This window comes from Brachycentrus maculatus, unplaced genomic scaffold (assembly GCF_059751285.1).
Source record: "Brachycentrus maculatus isolate JH-2025_06_01 unplaced genomic scaffold, ASM5975128v1 h1tg000049l, whole genome shotgun sequence".
In the NCBI taxonomy this organism is placed as follows: Eukaryota; Metazoa; Arthropoda; class Insecta; order Trichoptera; family Brachycentridae; genus Brachycentrus; species Brachycentrus maculatus.
In genome coordinates, this window is record NW_028280803.1 from 224,268 (window position 1) to 243,701 (window position 19,434).

The 19,434-nt window shown below is 34.8% G+C and overlaps 2 protein-coding genes across 5 annotated transcripts; one reads left to right on the plus strand and one right to left on the minus strand.

Moving 5' to 3' along the window:
* Nucleotides 1–2,767: 2,767 nt before the first annotated feature.
* On the minus strand, nucleotides 2,768–13,139 carry LOC148312136 (uncharacterized). 4 transcript variants are annotated; one of them, XR_015839277.1, is made up of 5 exons: nucleotides 12,479–13,121; nucleotides 10,818–10,964; nucleotides 8,620–8,840; nucleotides 4,314–4,844; nucleotides 2,950–3,049 (listed from the first exon to the last, which is right to left on the minus strand). XR_015839277.1 is itself a non-coding variant. In XM_088277658.1 (4 exons), exons 1-4 carry the CDS (start codon nucleotides 12,723–12,725, stop codon nucleotides 2,936–2,938), a joined length of 729 nt encoding a protein of 242 aa, XP_088133784.1. In that variant the 5' UTR covers nucleotides 12,726–13,139; the 3' UTR covers nucleotides 2,768–2,935. The 4 variants fall into 4 exon arrangements, 3 of the variants coding, with proteins under 3 accessions (XP_088133784.1, XP_088133785.1, XP_088133783.1); XM_088277658.1 differs by lacking the exon at nucleotides 4,314–4,844 and having other exon boundaries at nucleotides 2,768–3,049; nucleotides 12,479–13,139; XM_088277657.1 differs by lacking the exons at nucleotides 2,950–3,049; nucleotides 4,314–4,844 and adding an exon at nucleotides 5,097–5,327 and having other exon boundaries at nucleotides 12,479–13,139.
* A 2,384-nt stretch (nucleotides 13,140–15,523) lies between these two features.
* On the plus strand, nucleotides 15,524–18,730 carry Dbp80 (putative ATP-dependent RNA helicase Dbp80). The gene is made up of 2 exons (XM_088277661.1): nucleotides 15,524–15,675; nucleotides 15,905–18,730. Exon 2 carries the CDS (start codon nucleotides 15,912–15,914, stop codon nucleotides 17,295–17,297), a length of 1,386 nt encoding a protein of 461 aa, XP_088133787.1. The 5' UTR covers nucleotides 15,524–15,675; nucleotides 15,905–15,911; the 3' UTR covers nucleotides 17,298–18,730.
* Nucleotides 18,731–19,434: the final 704 nt, after the last annotated feature.

Sequence of the window (19,434 nt, forward strand, 5' to 3'; positions counted from 1 at the left end):
TTGATTCATGTCGCCCAGAAAGTCCAACTAATAGAGGCCTAAAATGCTGATTCTTGTTGCCTCAGAGGTCCAAAAAAAGGACTAAAAGGAACTTTAACTTTTTAACTCATACTGGTGAAAATCCATTGTGTTTGAATATGAATTTTATATGTAGAAATAAATTTCTCATTTTAAACAGATGGAAAACTCATTGTTCTGGTCTTTACAACTAAGGACATACTCCTTTTAACATGCCCCTTGCGATGATGTAACTACCGTCGTATTTTTTACTTCCGTAATGAATATCCGTGTAACTATTATGAATTTAATCAAGACGTTTTTGACAGTCTTCAAGTACACCTTTACGCACGAGCTACTAGATTAAAATAACCCACAAAAATCTAAAATTGAATTATTTTGAGCAACATAAACTGAGAATCAGTATAATTCACTAAATATTCTATTGAATATGAAAAAAGAATCGCAAGCCAACTAATAAAGACCTTTTTTTAAGGACCAACCAACCTGCAAAGGCTTTTTTTGGAGGCAGGTGGTAGGATAGTAAGAACAAGGAATATAAATATAAAAAATACATTCCAAACACCCAGACCAATTGAAAATAAATATTATCATTTTGATTAATTGATTCGGCAGTCACTTTGTGGTAAAATCTATCCATTTTTAATTAATGTTTTACTTAGTAACTACCACTATTTCTTAAAATCTACTGTGACACGTGTTTCGATGCATTCCGCATCATTTTCAAACACCGTATGTGAAGCTAATTCTAAATTTTAGAGTTGGGTCCTTGGGACGTCGAAGGTTTAGGAGGGGGTAGTAGCTGTTTCTTATTTTTATTTATTAATTAAATTTTTATTTTTATTTTTATTTCTTATCAGAGGGAACATTCCCTCTGATAAGAAATAAAAATAAAAATAAAAATTTAATTAATAAATAAAAATAAGAAACAGCTACTACCCCCTCCTAAACCTTCGACGTCCCAAGGACCCAACTCTAAAATTTAGAATTAGCTTCACATACGGTGTTTGAAAATGATGCGGAATGCATCGAAACACGTGTCACAGTAGATTTTAAGAAATAGTGGTAGTTACTAAGTAAAACATTAATTAAAAATTATCATTTTGGATTGGCGGAAATTTAACCCGTGACTCCTGTTTCGTAGTCGAGTAATACTTAACTATGCCACGGTGCCAAAGATTTCATTAATAGAGGCTTAAAATACCCATTGATGTTGAGCCAAATGTTCAACTAGCGAAGGCCTGAAAAGTTGCCTCGAAGATTCAAAATAACACTCCTTAACTCGTATTGTCTAGAAACCATAATTTTGTTCAGAGTGTGATTATAAATGTCCTGAAATTTCAGGCTGAATGGCTAATAGTCTCAAAGAGTCAAACCAATACTAAAGGATCAACCAATAAAGGCCCTGAAGAGCCGATTAATAGAAGCCATAGGGTTGACCAATGTTTGCCTTTAAGAAAAGACAATTCAGTTGTCTAGGTCACGTACTCCGCATACTTCCCGGCAGCCATCATCAAGTCCGCCTCTTTTCAGTTATTGGATCTTCGCTGCCCAGGACATCTACTACTAACAATCTGCCATCAATGACTTTATTTAACACATTGAATTGCGCAGAAAAGGCGCAGCTATTGTCAAAATTCGAGGGATCACATCTTCACAGCATTCGGTAGGCTGTAATCTTTTCAATCATTTGCTGTAAATTACAATCCAATGTAATACCAGCAAACGGCAAGAGTAGTGGTAATCTAAGTGAATTTTGAACCTGGAGCTGTGGGATTAAGGGTAGTGATCTTCTTTTCGGAGGCATCTTTAGACATAAACAATGATGCGTTTTCCATTTTCCTATAAATAAACCAGACAATTAGGGTAAAATAAACAGAATGTTAATAATATTAATATGATTAAATATACGACATGGTACAAATTAAAAATGGGATGAATGGAAAGCAAATTATTGAAACAAGATATTTTATACATGCCTTGAGAGACAAAGCAATTTATGAGAGGTAATAATAAATGGATAATCGAGGTGGGTAGATATGAAAAATATTGGGATAACGTATGGAAGTTATCGTCTAATACAAGGGTGGCCAACCCGCAACGCCCTTACGTGCGGCCCGGGGTCATGTATGAAGAATATATTTTTAAACCAGTGATGTATTTGTGATGCACGGTTTAATACATCAACAAAATGTATGCCCTCAAGTATTATCTATGAGCCAAATCATGCATGTTGTTATAATAATAAAATAAAACAATAACTCTTTATTCCAGCTTGACTAAGTGGTGGGAAAAACAGTATTATCTATGCTGTAGAGCGTGCGAATATATAACAATATCCGTTCGCACGCTCTTCAGCATTGCCAATTTAAGGCAATCTCGAAAAATCTCGAAAACCCGTTAAGGTGTGTCAACTTCTATTGAAATAGATTTTGATAAATTGGTATTATTTCAAATTAAATTGTTAATGTTGTTTGATTTATGTATCCTAATGAATCATTTTGATTTTTAAAAATTTTCAAAATGTTAATTACTGCGTAAATACATTTTTTGTTGGTTCAATGTGTGCTTTCTTCTCACATGTGGTGGTAGTAATATTTCTTTTTTCACAATTACCCTCATTGTACTTTCTGATTACCTCTGCATTCAAATTATTTAAAATACTTACAAAAAATCGATAAGTTTGAAATTATTGTTATGAAAAAAAAATCTACTGTCTGTTTGCGGCCCTTGAGAATATTGATCTTACCATTTTCGCTTCAATCTCTGTCCAATATGGTTGAGTGCAGTATGCTGAAGAAATGCATCACTGTTGATAGCATTAATACTGGGATGGGCCAGATTTAAAATTCTAAATACGAGTTGCCGCACTCGCTTAAATCCATACAAAGGTTTTATTAGATCCTTAGACAGTTTTTCAAGTGCACATCTGCAGTAGTTCATCAGCGAACATATATTTTACCAATTGTAATCCATTTTTTGAGTGATTCAAAGATCCGTTTGGTTGGCACTTTGATGACAATTTTCGAACCTGTAAAAATATTTAAAATAGTTATAAAATGGTCCACAAAGGTTTTCTCTAGTTTATGTGCATTTACCATTACAGCGGAATGTCTAAATTGGAGCACTCATAAAATTGTAATGGTAAATACTTAACACATGAATAGAAGTAGCTATTTCGAGCTCTGGTTTTTTAAATATCCCTGAACAAATTGACCTGCATCTCAATAACACAATTATTCATGTTGTCAGTGATGTAATGTTGCCAATATTTTGACTGTTAAAAAAATACACAAATATGTGACATATTGATACCAAGATATCAAGAGTAAAATGGTGAATGTTGCAGTATGCAAATTAATCATTTAAACAAGTCAATGGCAAGTCTAAGCCCTGTAAATGCCCAGGGTTCCATAGTCACATCTCAAAAACTGTTTTATGAAGATTATTTTTAATAAAATAAATATTACAATGATTAAAGAAAACACTTGTTTTTTACCACTTGAGTTTTATTATAGACTACATGTTTCAGAAGTTAAACTTCCATCATTCAGGTCTGTATAATAACTGAATGATAACTTAACTGAAGTTTAACTTCTGAAACATGTAGTCTATAATAAAATTCAAGTGGTAAAAAACAAGTGTTTTCTTTAATCATTGTAACATGTCTAACCACAAAGTTAATGCCGAAACAATAAATAAAATAAATATTTGTGCAAGCAACATTATTTTGAATGTGTTATAATATTTGGACACAGATACCCAATCAACAGTCCAATAAATTGTTACGAAGAGTTAACACAAAAGAGATTTTTTTTATGGAATCATTTACTTACACAAGGGAAGGACGATTCCGAACGATCTTCTATTTGAAATATATATAAAATGATTGCAAATATATTTCTTTTATAAAGCAAAGAATATTTACAAAGTAAAATATTTACAGCTTTTAATAGCGATATAATGTTTTTGTATTAATTTATTCAATATTAATCTAATATTTATTCAATATTACCATGGACTGGTACCTGAAGCGGAGGGCTGATCACCTTTCCTTCATGTGTAAAACGATCATAACACTGCGTTTATAAGACACAGTGCCCTATGCACCATTGGGGTGCGGATAAGAGTTTTAATAATTTAATAATAATAATTAATCTAAAAGCAGGTCACTAGCATTAGTGTTTGGTCATCAATGTTCTTCTAAAATGGGTTCGATCATACACTATATTTATTTATTATATAAAAAGTGCTGCACACTTAAAAAATAAACATGAGAAGAAAAAAATATATACCTATGTCAATTTTAAATATAACAGATAATGGAGTCTCCATTACAGACTAGATTGTAGTTTGATTTTTGTAATTGTCTGTGATATATTTATCTCTGTAAGTAATATATCTATCTTTGTCATAATATAATATTGAATGAGCTTTTGATTTTATTTCTGGATGTGATCTTTCTCCCGGTGTGGTTTCTGTAAAGACCGACTGTAAGATCTTTGAAACAACTATTTATTATCTTATTGGATGTTACACAGGAATTAGCTTTTTCTAAGGTTTAAGGGTCCAATACTGGAGAGTTGAGTCATTCCTTTACCTATTATGTATTATTGTTCCTGAACTCTTTCTCGAGTTTTCCTCTTGATTTCTTCTAACTTCTGTGTGATTTTACTATCAGGTAAGTTTTTCAAAAGAATCTTAGATTATTCTCTGCTTTTTTAAGCCTGAGCTCTATTTTTTGCTTTTAAGCATTGATATTTTTTAAGATTTTTTAACTTTTCCTGGTATTTTCTCATTATTTCAGCACTAGTTAAGGGCATTTTCTGAAAAACAAACAGATCGAATTTGAAATAACTTAATCCTTTTCCTAATGCCACTGGTTTAACCGTTTAAGCGCTGAGATTTTTTCTTAAACATATTGTAAAATTGCTGAAAATTTTTTTAGGTGCAAAAATGGTATTTTTTATTAGGTACGTACAAAATCAACAATATTTTTCTCAAATATTGACCGATTTTAGTATTTCTTTCTGGTATTTGCGAAGAACATATCAAACTACTCAAATAAAACAGCATTTTGTAATAAAAATACTTATATATATTTAAAAATAAATGCAAGTTGACTAAAAATTTCATTCACAAGAATGTTTCCCGACACAAACACCGTGCACTCCCTTTTTACAATGCGCGCAAATGAGCGTCGAGCGTGTTAATCCTCTCCCCTCTTTATTACTACACACAACACAGCGTCGCAGTTTATTGCCTGGTAACTTTTCCAACCCAAAACATTGTTTTGATGTTGATGGTGCCTGAAAACAATAGGTTTTTACAAAAAATGTATTTCTATTTTTCACAAAAAATTAGTTAAATTTGTGAATATTATTGACGAAGTGGAACTTTAGATAAGTGAACATTTTCCCAGCTCGACCACCGAGCATACACTGGCATCATCATCAGTGTATTGACATCTGCACTTTTGGCAAAGTATCCAGAGTTGATATATCAAATCTCAGCACTCTAACGGTTAAGCATGTAGCTTCTATATATTGTCTCCCCATGTCGTGACGCTGAATAAATATGTCAAGTATATTTTTACTTTGTGTATCTATGTAATTTAATTTAAATATATAAAAATATTTTATGCATAAATAAAAGTATAAACGTTTGTCGGGTCAAAATCTTGAATCACCTACAGTTATTCACAGATTACTTTGAAATTTTGAAATAATGTTGCATTTGAATCCGCGCCTGTTTTTATCTATCTGTATAAATAAAAATGTAACATGACATGTAAAAAAACCTTAGTTGAAAATTTTTACTACAATGACATCTGTTGAACATAAATGCAATAATAAACATTGTTGATGGGCAATAGCATGTTTCTTGACAGCTGCTGTCACTTATCATTTTCAATGTTTTTAATTGCATTATTATTTATATAATTTATTTATATCATCATGGCTTCAAAAACACTGAAATAATATTTATTAGAAATGTGTGCCTTCTATTTTATTTCTTTTCTATTTAACCAGAGCAATCCACAACAACACATGGCTGATATAGCCAATAATAAATATAAACCATCACACCGCACACAAAACACGGCGCGGGCCGATCATCTATTGCTTTTAAAAGTTGGAACTTGACTCACGGAATCTCTAGCTCCTACATTTTACTAGCCCGCAAAAGTTACAAACGGAGATAACATATTAGATATATAAAGGACATTTTTATGATTGCAATGATATTACTAAAAATGTATAAAAATTATGATTTTATTTATAATTTTCTGCTTTGAAAATAAGAATATTATAAACGTCTGCCATCGGTTTAATCTCATGAGATGTTACGATTATTTCCCACACCCGTGTTTTTAGTTTTCAGACGTAAGTAACTAATGTTACTGATTTATATACTGTTTTATTATTACTTTAATAGAAACAATTAAATATTAATTAAAATTTATATTTGAAGCACTAACTTTGTGATTTTCCATTTTATAATTAAAATGTAACTTTGTTTTAAAATCACTAGAATTTTTTTTATTATAATGTCCTCCGGTTTCGAAGCTAACCGCTTCTTTATCAAGACTGATTAATACATATAAATATTAATTATATATAAATATTAATTAGTCTAGTTATCATAATCGCCTTCTGTTTAAAAGAAACTATAAAACAAAACAAAAACTGATGTCATTTAACATATAAAATGAAAACAAATGCATTTTTTGGTTACTGATGTTACATATTTTTTAGTTGTGTTGTACATCACAATAATAATAGTAATAATAATACCCTTATCCGCACCCCAATGGTGCATAGGGCACTGCGTCATATAAACGCAGTGTTATCTTGATGGTTTACACATGAAGGAAAGGTGATCAGCCCTCCGCTTCAGGTACCAGTCCAGGGTAATATTGAATAAATATGACAGTGAAAAAATCACTTATTATATTTATTTTACCCCCCTTGGGAATCGAACCCGAGACCTCCAGAACGGTAGCCGAGCGTGCTGACCATTACACTACGGAGGCGGACGAATCACAATAATGCATCAAATAATGCATCAAATAAAACTAACAAAAACTCACCTGACGTGTATTGTCACACAATTAAAAGTCAATTATGAAAATGGTGAACAAATCATTTCAGTTCTTTATAATCGATGCGTAACCAAACACTTTTACATGTCCCTTTAAAACAACATGGCAATCGCAACTATCAACAAAACATTTAGCCATATAAATAACAATTTTTATTATCATTTATTTATAGCCATGAGGTTTATTTTTAAAGATTTGATATTGTCTTTGGCTGAAAGGTCTCAGTATTTGCATATAAATATTTGAACGCACTCTTCAAATGCGTTAAATATGGTTTTTAAAATCATGTGTAAATTGGTGAATGTTACAAAGCATATAAAATGATGATTTTGAACATCCAATAAGAGGTTGTCTTCTAACCCATATATGCACTCAATGGTGCATGGGGCGCTGCATCAGATGACACAATGTTAACTTGATTGTTAATTGCATGATCAGTCCTGCATTTTAGGTATTAAAAGTATTAAATAAATATTACAGAGAAAAATCAGAGATAAACATATATACATATGAATATTTGGACCCTCCCCCCCGGTAATTGAACACTGGATATCCAGCATGGTAACCAAACGCGCTGACCACTACACTACAGAGGTGGACAAAAAGTGATGACTTAAACTACCCAATAATAGGTTGCAATTTCTATTTCATATTGAACCCTATGGGCGCTTCACTACATGGAATTTTATTATCCGGCAGTCCGGTTAGCATGATAAAACGGATGATTGGCTTGGATTGGCTTGTGCTTTTGGCAGTCTTTCTTCGGATTGGTGCGCTTGATCAGTGCGTAATCACGGTGCACGTAAAATCAAACACGCTCAATTCTCGTAGTCGCTTTTATTTAAAAACAAACGGACTGCCGGACGGTAAAATTCCGTGTAGTGCACAAGCGCTCTATCCATACTCAAATAGTGTATAGGGCATCACATTGAATTAACATGGTGTTATCTCAGTCTTGCACTTTAGATTCTTAGAAATGAAAGTAGAACATATTTGATGGGATACAGATGACATGAGTGAAGGAGTTTACGTTGATGGACATTATCAATGTATGAGAAATAAATTGGAGGAGAAATAGTAAGTAAGAAAAGCATCAACAATGGTTAGCATACCCATACTCAAATATTTGAATAGACTTATTAACACACTTCGGGCGGAAAAGGTATTTTTACCCGTTCGGTCGATTGATGCTCAGATGCTTAACCCTTAATAACTAAACATTCGTCTGGGGGGCTACGCAATTAAAAACGTGAAACTTCAAAGTCAGAAAAGAAGGAATTATTTAATGTTTTTATATGAATATTAAGTACCAATCTCTTTGTTAAGATCTAAACTATATGTACACAATTATCAAATCCTGTCGCCAGCAGTCTGCAGGCATAAAAAACACCCGTCCGAAATGTGTTAATAATTGGATAACGGAAATGGGTCATTTGGCTACGTCATCCATGATTGCATAACTAACAATGTATGCAAAAAAAAAAGATTTGACTAACCATACTAGATTCAAATTCACAATCCAGCAATTCTGTTTCCATTTCATCAGGTTCCTCAGTGGTAGAAATTGGGTATTTATAATCGTGCCCAAATTCGGCTTCCCCAGATCTCGCTGCATTTGTACCATTTCCACACAGCTCCAATAACCTATCCAATTTTGTATTAATTTGCGTTAGTCCTTTTTCAAGATCTTGTAATCTTTTTTCCACTTTCGCCTGGGCTGAAAAAAATAAATTTGACACAATTAACATCGGGTGGGTTACCCAAATTAAAACCTAAAATAGCATATAAAAATCTATCAGCGAAAGCTAAATTGGCAGTACACAACGGAGTCCTGGTTCTTCCCATTATGAAAGGAAACGAAGCATGGAGTTGGCGAAAGAAGGATGAAAGCAGACTGAATGCAGTCAGAATGCGATCAGACGAATGTGAGGCAAAACAATGTATGATAGATGTTTGAATGGTGAAATAAGGAAAGAATGCAAAAATAAGGTGGAGACTGACCGGAGCATTTCGTCATAACGTAACACGTTACGATGCATTCAGGCAGTCAGTACACCGAGCCGAGCGCTCCGACCGTGTCAGGAGTCGGAATAATCGCCGGGTATGTTTGAGGGTTTTGTCCGCCTCCGTAGTGTAATGGTCAACATGCTCGGCTACCATTCTGGAGGTCCCGGGTTCGATTCCCAGGGGGGTTTAATAAATATAAGTGATTTTTTCACTCTAATATTTATTCAATATTACACTGGACTGGTACCTGAAGTGGAGGGCTGATCACCTTTCCCTCATGTGTAATCGATCGAGATAACACTGCGTTTATATGAAGCAGTGCCCTATGCACCACTGGGGTGCGGTAAGGGATTTATTATTATTATTATTTATTATGTTTGAGGAGATACATGAATGTGGAAGAGGCGAAGAATGTTTGCAAAGGCAGAGTGGTGTGGCGTTTTATTCTAGTTATTAAGTGGCTGAGATTTTATTCAGGAAAAACAACATTTTCATATAAAAAATTGTTTTTTCTGAAGCTGTCTAGTTTACGAATCGCTCGCTCCTTTATCAACGCCATATATCAAAAATCGTCAATTTTCAATTGTGCATGTTTTGGAATGCCCAGAAAATATACTATATCCCAGCAAAAGCTGCATATTTTTAACTTAATATTTACCCGCTACAGGGCAGAAAATGTTGTTTTTGCATTTTGAAGAAAAGGTTTTGTTTAATTATTTTTTTAAATATAATAATTTTTTTCCAATGGAGATAAAACATTCAGGTTTTACCTAAAAAGATCTGTTGCACAGTAAAAAGTTCATTAAAAGGCTTGATATTTATTTTTAATACATTTTATTATATTCTTAAACTTTAAAAAAATCTCCTGAAAAATCAAGTTTTTTGATGTATGACGTTGTTGAAAGGAGTGAGCGAAATGTCAAATATGATTGATGTACGACGCCATTTGTAAAAAATATAACAACTTCCGATTGGGTGATTAATTTTCTGCCACCCTGTTTAATCGATAATCCAGTCAACACCACATGGATCCGATACGGTTCTCTATGCACGAATAGGGGTCAAAAAAGAAAAAAAAATTGGTCAGATACTACTTATGGTGAAGACTGACCGGAGCATTTTGTCGTAACGTAACATGTTACGATGCGAGCACTCAGGCAGTCAGTACAGCGAGCCGAGCTGCTCGCCGCTCGTTCTGAATGCTCCATTTGAAGTCGGATGCAATTTTAGGTTAGTACAGGGTTGCCAATCTGTGGGAATTTCCCCAAACTGCGGGAAATTTTTTTTTTCTTCATAAGCTGTAATTTATTAAAATCACAGAACCAAGAATCACATCCTCGCCGTCTCACATTTTAACTACAAATGCAAAGATTCCTACAGATTTTAATTTATTGATTCTATACAAATTTGATACAGATTTCTAGACTGTGATTCAGATTTTTGGTTTGGCATATGGCAACACTGAGCACAAGGCCACAAGCGAGCAGTTGTGTTCTAAACGAGCACTGATCGCGGTCAGTCAGCAATGCCGTAACGTCGTAACATAACATGCTCGCCGCGAGCGATGTTACGACGAAATGCTCCGGTCAGTCTCCACCTTTATGTCTACACAGAATGCAAGCCTTTGCTATTAGGATCTACAGTATAACCACCTTACGATTTTCTTAATGGCATTAGCAATACTTACATTTATTTGTTTGCTGAGTAATTTGTTGATTAAGCCTTTTATTTTCATCTAAGAGATTTTTATTCTGTGTGATTAACTTCCCAATCAAGTTAGAGTCTATTTGATAGTTTGCAGATCCCCCGTTGTTAGAATTACATGTCTGGTAATCTGTAAACAGTGCGGAAGGTTATTGTTTGCCAGCACAGAACAGTATTTTTCTAACAATAGTTAGATAAATGAGGACTACTTAATTTACCCAACTTTATTTATTCTAAACCCTTATCCATACCCAATGGTGCATAGAGCACTGCAACGTATGGACGCAGTATTATCTTGACTGTTACTTATATGAAGGCAAGGTGATCAGCCTTCCACTTCAGGTACCAATCCAGGATATTGAATAAATATTAGAGTGAAAAAATCACTTATACTTATTTGACTCCCCCCTTTGGTGATCGAATACGGGACCTCCAGTACGGTAGCTGAGCGTGCTGACCATTACACTACGGAGGCGGACTTTATTAACTTATTAAAACCAAAAAATCTGAGGTGCAAGAATTATCACTTTGCCTTTGTTTAACTCAAGGTTGGCCAAGTCATGCATGTTGTTATAAAAACAGTGAATTATATCCTTTCGCACGCTTTTCAGCATCGTCAATTTTAGGCAATCTCGAAAACTAGTTAAGGGTGTGCACCTTCAGCTATTGAAATAGATTTTGAAAAATTAATTAAACGAAAAGTAACTTAAATCTCACACTTAGTGGTCATTGATAAATCGGTTTTATTTAAAATAAAATTGGTAATATTGTTTTATTTATGTGTCTTGATTAATATTTTTGACTGTCAAAATTTTTTTCAATGTTTATACAGATACATATTTTGTTGGTTCAATGTTTGTTTTCTTCTCACATCTGATTGTAATAAATTTTTTTTCACAACTTCTTTCTGATTATCTCTGCATTCAAATTATTTATAATACTTAGAAAAAATCAATAAGTATGAAATTTGTTGTTTTTTTTTTCTTCTAATGTCTGTATGCTGCCCTTGAAAAAATTTTACGTTATCGATGCGGCCCGGGTGCTATTTGGGTTGGCCAGGCCTGGTTTAACTGACGATCAGGTTGACACTGTCAACACAACACGGTGCCCTTTGAACTGTTGAATGCGGATAAGGGTAAAAGAAAAAAATTATCCATAGCAATCAAATTTAAAATAAATGTGATATATCCTTCACTCAAGAATGTCATGAATCAAAAATCGTCAATTTTCAGTTGTGCATGTTTTCGGAACGCCCAGAAAATGTACTATATCCCAGCAAAAGAGGCATATTTTTTACTTAAATATTTACCCACTACAGGGCAGAAAGCGTTGTTTTTGCATTTTGAAGAAAAGGTATTGTTTAATTATTTTTTTAAGTATACTAAATATTTTTTAAATGGAGAAAAAACCTTCAGGTTTTACCTAAAAAGATCTGTTGCACAATAAAAAGTTCAGTAAGTGGCTTGATATTTATTTTTAATGCATTGTATTATATTTTTAAATTTTAAAAACGTTCTCCTGCAAAATCAAGTTTTTTGATTTATGATGTTCTTGAAAAGAGTGAGCGATATAGCAAAAATAGCAATGCTGATCTAGAATTAAAATACGGTGATAATGGTACAAGTGGAATGCAGTGTTACGTACTGAAGTTAGCTCCAGTTCTGCTCAAAGATTCTATGCATTCCTGTTTAATGTCAGGATGCGAAATGTCAATTTCCAACTTTTCACCAGATCCTTCCTTGAACAGCAGTGGAGTACCGGCCCCTGGTACCGGTTTATGTCCAGCACGGGCATCATCACCTTCTCTGCCGACTATCTCTGATTCTACCTTAACATGAAATTCAGGATCCATCTCTTCCGCGTCCCCTGGTTCAATTTTGACACTCTCCATTTTACAATCGACGAATTACGCTTCGATTTGAGAATTGAAAGTCTAAAACTTTACTGTCAGTGAATCAATAGAATTTTAACTGAACTTAAAAAAATTACAGCCCGTTTTTACATTTCTGATTAATATGAATAGCGGCATTTTTTTTACGAATTAATTCTACATTTAATAGTTCCTTGTGGGACACGAGTTTACGTTTAGGAGTAACTGCGCTATGCGCATCGACTCCACTTTTAAAAAAATAGTTTACGTTCATAAATACTGTATTTAGAAACAATCAAAGCAAACAATGTTGTAAGGAAAATGGTAAGTTAAAAACCCTACAACGACTAAACTGATTGAAACACCACGTGGAGGGTGGATTTTTTTCTCAAATACGACAGTTGTCATTGGTACCACAGACAAATGATCGGTAACAAAGATCGGTAATTGGTATATTGTACATTGGCACACAGACCACAGACCAAAAATTATATATATACTACCACAGACTATTTAATTATATTCAAAGATTAACCTGATTACCCTAGCCCAGGGGTCGGCAGGAGCGGCTCGCGAGCCGCATGCGGCTCTTTGCCTAGACGTTTGCGGCTCTTCGCTCTGTATCTGCGAAAACAGTGCAAGACAGTATCATCACGCTATATTTCATTTCGCTATAGAGGCGGGGTTGGTTGATAATTTTATAAGAAAATTAAATGGATGGCGTTGTTATGGAGAAAATGACGGAATCGTCAGAAATTCACTCTCGATTTGAATTCCGCGATCACGTGGAAGAAGATGGGAACAATCCGTCTCTCCGGGGACCGAGTGGCCACGAAAACATCCGGTGATCAAGAATTTAATGTTTCGTGGAAAAGCGCCTTGGACACTGAGTATGAAGAAAAAACAACTTTGATGTTGTTGTCTGGTTATGTTATTACCCCTTTATTAATATTAGCAAATGATTGAAAGGAAGGATACTTAAAAACTTGAACGTTTCATATAACTGATTTTATTCGTTAATTGAACACAGTGAAAAAAAAAGACTTACCTAATTACAGAAATAGAAAAGAAAACTTACGACTCAATATCCTTAAAAACAGTCCGATGTCAATATCACTCAATTCTTACACAGATTTTCTCTTGACGGGGCACCATGCGATGATTTGAGGGTGGTCCATGATTAGAGCCTTGGGCGGCTCCCGGGGTTGGTCCCGTTGACGACAACCTGCTGGTAGACTCGGCGATAGTTGCGTAGATTATTCAGTGAGTGGATCCTTAGGTGGTTCCCAAACTACGGTCCCGTTGACGTGATGGCCGGCAGCTTGAAGACTGGGTGGCCCTTGAAATGCAGAAATCTGGTGTTCCTGGATGGACGACGGAAGTCCTTGATGTGGCGGTTCTTTCGTGGCTGGAAGAATTAGGCGGCCATGATCGGTACCACTGGCGGCGCAGGAATCTGGCGTTCCTCGATGGGGATAATGATGATGAAGGCTGAAAGGCGGCCTTAGATGGCTATGTAGCGCTGGCTATCTCGTGTCTTGGCGACGAAACTATTCACTTTTTCCTTCACACGACTTCGACTGATGACTCGGCACTTAGCTGGCTGACTAGGTGCCGAGCCTGAAGCTCCGACGGAGCTGACTCCCGATGGCGTCCGCGTCCTGTACTGGGTAACTGTTATATGTTGTAGAAGCAGTTCGTATGCACGATAGGGTAGGACGGCGTTTTATCCTCTCTGCTTACCCTCATAGAAATTAGAGGGATGGTGTTGAAATGCATTTGATTTATGGCTATCGTCCCATCCTAATAGCTTTTTACTGGGAAAAAAGGCTGTATTCTAACAATTGGTGGAAAAAACAACATTGAAGAAGTACTGAATTTCTCCCGTAATAAACCTTAATGGTTGTAACTGCGATAGCGAAATGTTTTTGTTCCAGAAAGGAATTTTACTATTTAAGTATTATAAAGACTATAAAGAAATCTAAAAGGAACCGAGTTTATAATTTCGAGGAAAGGAAGTTTATTATTTCGTATTGAATATTCTTATAAAGTTGCTCCGTTATTTTCCGTTTAAAAAAAGGTTGGGTGCATAGTGACACGGAAAGTACCAGCTTATTTTATGGGAGATACGTTTTTATATGAAATATTTTGAATACGTATTTTATGGAATATTTCAACAGAATTTCCAAAATTTCTTCGAATGTAACAGAGCAACGAGTTCAAGAAGCAAGATCCAAATCACTTTCGTAAGTATCCGAACGTGCTGTCGACATTTATATGCAGAATGCGATTAAGCCACTGCTGTTGCAGTGCTCACTTGTTTAGAATACATGTCCGGGATACTGCCATGTGTGAATGTCGTCTTGAAGAGGAGGATCTATATCACATGTTCTTTGGGTGACCGTTGAATGACGGCTACCTGAGCTTCCTTTTAGACCTCTCCAGCATAAACGTTTCATTTCCCGCTAACACCTTCACCTTCCCTCCCCTAACAAACTTGTATACAAAATGATTTGTAAATATTTTAAAATTAATTGTATAAATTTGTAAAGGTGTACGATAACTCACTAAACAAACTAACATTACTAATAAAACTAACCGCACCAACAGATTCCTGTTAGTGGATTCACAAACACTTGAAAGTCAAATGTAAAAAGTGTAAATAAAAAATAACTCGACACTGGCTATAACACCCAAGATGGGTGAACAGCCATCAAAAAGAAGAAGTAGAAGAAGAACGTGCTGTCGACCATAGATCTGCCGGCTGTCAACTACAACATGGAATGTCTATGCAAGTCTATGCTGCTTTTAAATTAGTTAGTCTGTGCTTTTCACTACTCGGATTCGGAAGTAGTTTTTTGTAACTTGATCAAACTTTATTTTTATTAGTCAACATTTGTGCATTGTTTGTCAGTGAAATCGATATTGAATCTTCGAATTCGCTTTATTCTAAATATATATTTAAATCAAGGTACGCTAACTCGATCGTAAACATCATTATTGTATTTTTATATGCTATATCTATTTTATGATTCTCGGTTTCCTAGCATACTTCCGACGCATTTTATATATTATTCATATTCAAAGTGTCAGACTAAATATTTTATTATTTTACTGTTTTTATACTGACGACCTTTCTTCATGTATTATATTCTTTAAGACCGGAAAGATGTAGTCTACAAATATTACCTTGTTTTCAGGTTGACTATGGCTAAGGTTGTAAATAAGCGTGAGGAAGATGTGGATATACTTAAAAAAGTAACAAATTTGAACTTAAGGAGTAATCAAGACGCCGATGATGATACGGACGCGCCAAATCCAGCTGAAACTTCGTTATTACAAAAGATTATTCGTAAAGGATTAGTGGACTCGAAAAAAGATATTGAAGTTCAACGAAAAGACCCGAATTCGCCTTTATTCTCGGTGAAGACATTTGAAGCTCTACATTTAAAACCCAACCTTCTTAAAGGTGTCTATGCTATGGGATTTAATGCTCCTTCAAAAATACAAGAAACTGCATTACCTACATTACTAGCCGATCCACCGCAAAATATGATCGCACAATCTCAGTCTGGAACTGGTAAGACTGCGGCATTTGTCCTTGCCATGCTCAGCAGAGTGGACACCACCAAGTCCTACCCCCAAGTGCTCTGCATGAGCCCCACTTACGAGCTCGCCATCCAAACTGGGGAAGTTGCCGCTAAAATGGCAAGATTCTGTCCCGAGATCAAACTGAAGTATGCCGTCCGAGGAGAAGAGTTACCGCGAGGCACGAAGATTACAGACCACATCATCATCGGAACTCCCGGTAAAATGTTGGACTGGGGAGTGAAGTTCCAAATGTTTGATTTAAGCAAGATACGAGTGTTTGTTTTAGACGAAGCCGACGTGATGATCGCGAGGCAGGGACATCAAGATCAGTGTATAAGGATTCACAAGCGTTTACCCTCCACATGTCAGATGATGTTTTTCTCCGCTACTTACGACGGAGCGGTTATGGAATTTGCTGAAATTATTGTACCTAACCCCTTAATCATCAGATTGCTTCGTGAAGAGGAATCGCTGGATAATATTAAGCAATATTACGTAAAATGCAGAGGCCAAGATGAAAAATATCGCTCTATTTGTAATATTTACGGAGTTGTTACCATAGGGCAAGCGATTATCTTCTGCCACACTCGAAAGACTGCCGGGTGGTTATCGGAAAAAATGTCAAAGGATGGTCACTCCGTCGCTGTGCTGTCGGGTGATTTGACCGTCGAGCAGAGAATAGCAGTTTTGGACAGATTTAGAGCCGGACTTGAAAAGGTCCTAATTACCACTAACGTTCTGTCAAGAGGGATAGATGTGGAACAGGTCACACTTGTGGTTAATTTCGATATGCCAATAGATATGGAACAAAAGGCCGACTGTGAAACATACCTGCACAGGATCGGTCGCACAGGAAGATTCGGCAAGTCTGGCATAGCCATCAACCTCATCGATTCCCCGCAAGCGATGCAAATCTGCAAAGATATCGAGGGACATTTTGGAAAAAAAATATCTCTCCTCGATACCGAAGATGCCGAAGAAATTGAAAAAATTGGTGCTTAAGACTTTTTCTCATTTGACAATATTTATGATTACTTCTTGAACTGTTTGTATATGTCTCGCAAATCTCTTTAGATAATAATTTAAAAATCAATAAATAATCAATACAAAGTTGTACTTATGCATTCCTTGATTATTAAAATTTATAACATTGAAAAATAAGTAAAGTAATCCGTTATCTTGTCAGCCCAAAGTGGTTCACCGTTAAATATAGGCTTTCCTTGGCTCTTTCACTCTCCTTCCGATGTTGTCCACCTATCGAGGTGAACTTTTTAGGACCACATATTTGCTGGTCCCAATTAAAAATCACATTTTATTAATCTATTTAAATATCTGCGCAACTACATAACTGTACCCAACTGTAGCAATCATTTCAAGCCACATATTTTACCTCTAAATTTTGTTTAAAGTAAAACAATCTTCATGCTTCCCTACCAACTTCTGATTATGAGAAGACAGTTTGGTTTGAGTCATAATAATATCTGTGTACATGTTATGTCATTGTAGATATAAATATATTGAATTTTTACTTTCTTATGGAATTTGAAAAAGAACTTTAAAATGTTTAGTTGATAATAATAATTACTTCATAATTTGTATGGCACCATTTTTGTAAAATAATAATAATAATAATAAAACCCTTATCCGCACCCCAATGGTGCATAGGGCACTGTGTCATATAAACGCAGTGTTATTTTGATCGTTTACACATGAAGGAAAGGTGATCAGCCCTCCGCTTCAGGTACCAGTCCATGTTAATATTAAATAAATATTACAGTGAAAAAATCACTTATATTTACTTTACCCCCCTTGGGAATCGAACCCGGGACCTCCAGAACGGTAGCCGAGCGTGCTGACCATTACACTACGGAGGCGGACAAAATACTACCTCATAATTATAATACAAGTAAATCACAGAAAGCTAGCTTAATTGTGAGGTTTTAAGAATGCGATTTTTATATTTAATTTTAACATTGTACCATACCATTTTTCAAGAATGCTTGCTACGTTCCGGAATTAGTTAAATAACTTTCTTAATAAGTTCAACCCACATCTTTACCATATTGAAAGGCTCCTCATAGTTACGATAAGTAGCTTTTTATACCTGACATATTTTTCTTTAAGCAATTTCTCAATTACATCCACCATTTGTCTCTCAATCAAAGTCCACATAATTTTTTTGTGTTCTTTTGATGTTTTGTTAAAATACCGGTATAATAAACTGCACTACTTATTAAAGTTTAACATAGGCCATGTAAACCATTTAAACATATAATTTATGTATGTTAAATGAAAAAAAAAAGTTTATGAAAATGTACATTAAATCTGTTTTTTAAATGGTCCTTGTATACATAAGAAAAATCCGAAATACATATGTGAATTAAATTAAAAACTCATTATTTTTGCAATAATGAAAAATTAAAAATAAACCAAAACTTTGTTTTTATTTTATTTATTATCTATCAAATGACAAGGTACATATTTCTTCCAGTAGGGTCATGGTCTGATGGTTAATGTCGCAGATTTTGAGTCAATGGTACTAGGTTTGACCTCCTCTCGCATACATCTAAATAAAAGGGTCTCTACAAAATAAAAAGCTTTCTCAAAACTAATCATAGATGGCTCTAGTGAGCTCCCCCATAAAGCATCATGAGATTTATGATATATGTAGGAGTTCCAAAATATTCTACCCATGATTGGCCACCACACTACTTATAAGCCCTGTAAATACTCAAAATTTATTATTCTTAACTAACCAATATTCTAGATCACACACAAGAGATAAAACAAACAAAAAAAATTTCCCCAGTGCACAATATTGAATGGTTAATGTTTATGTAATAGAAAATACATACATTAGCACAGGCATGTCAAACTCGCAGCCCGCATATTTTTTTTGCGGCCTGCGGTTATATTTTTCATTTATTTTAATTCTTCATTGAAATAATTTTTTTGTACAGGAACATATGATGTTCTTTTACGAAATCATTTGGTTGGGTCTACTGTACCTCATGTTACTGTCTTTGATATAAATTATTTTTTGATATAAAGTTAGATAAAAATTAAAATGAGACTTGAGTTTTTTGATGTGGCCCGCTGGCGTACCCAAAATACCTTATGTGGTATTTAGGGTACCCTT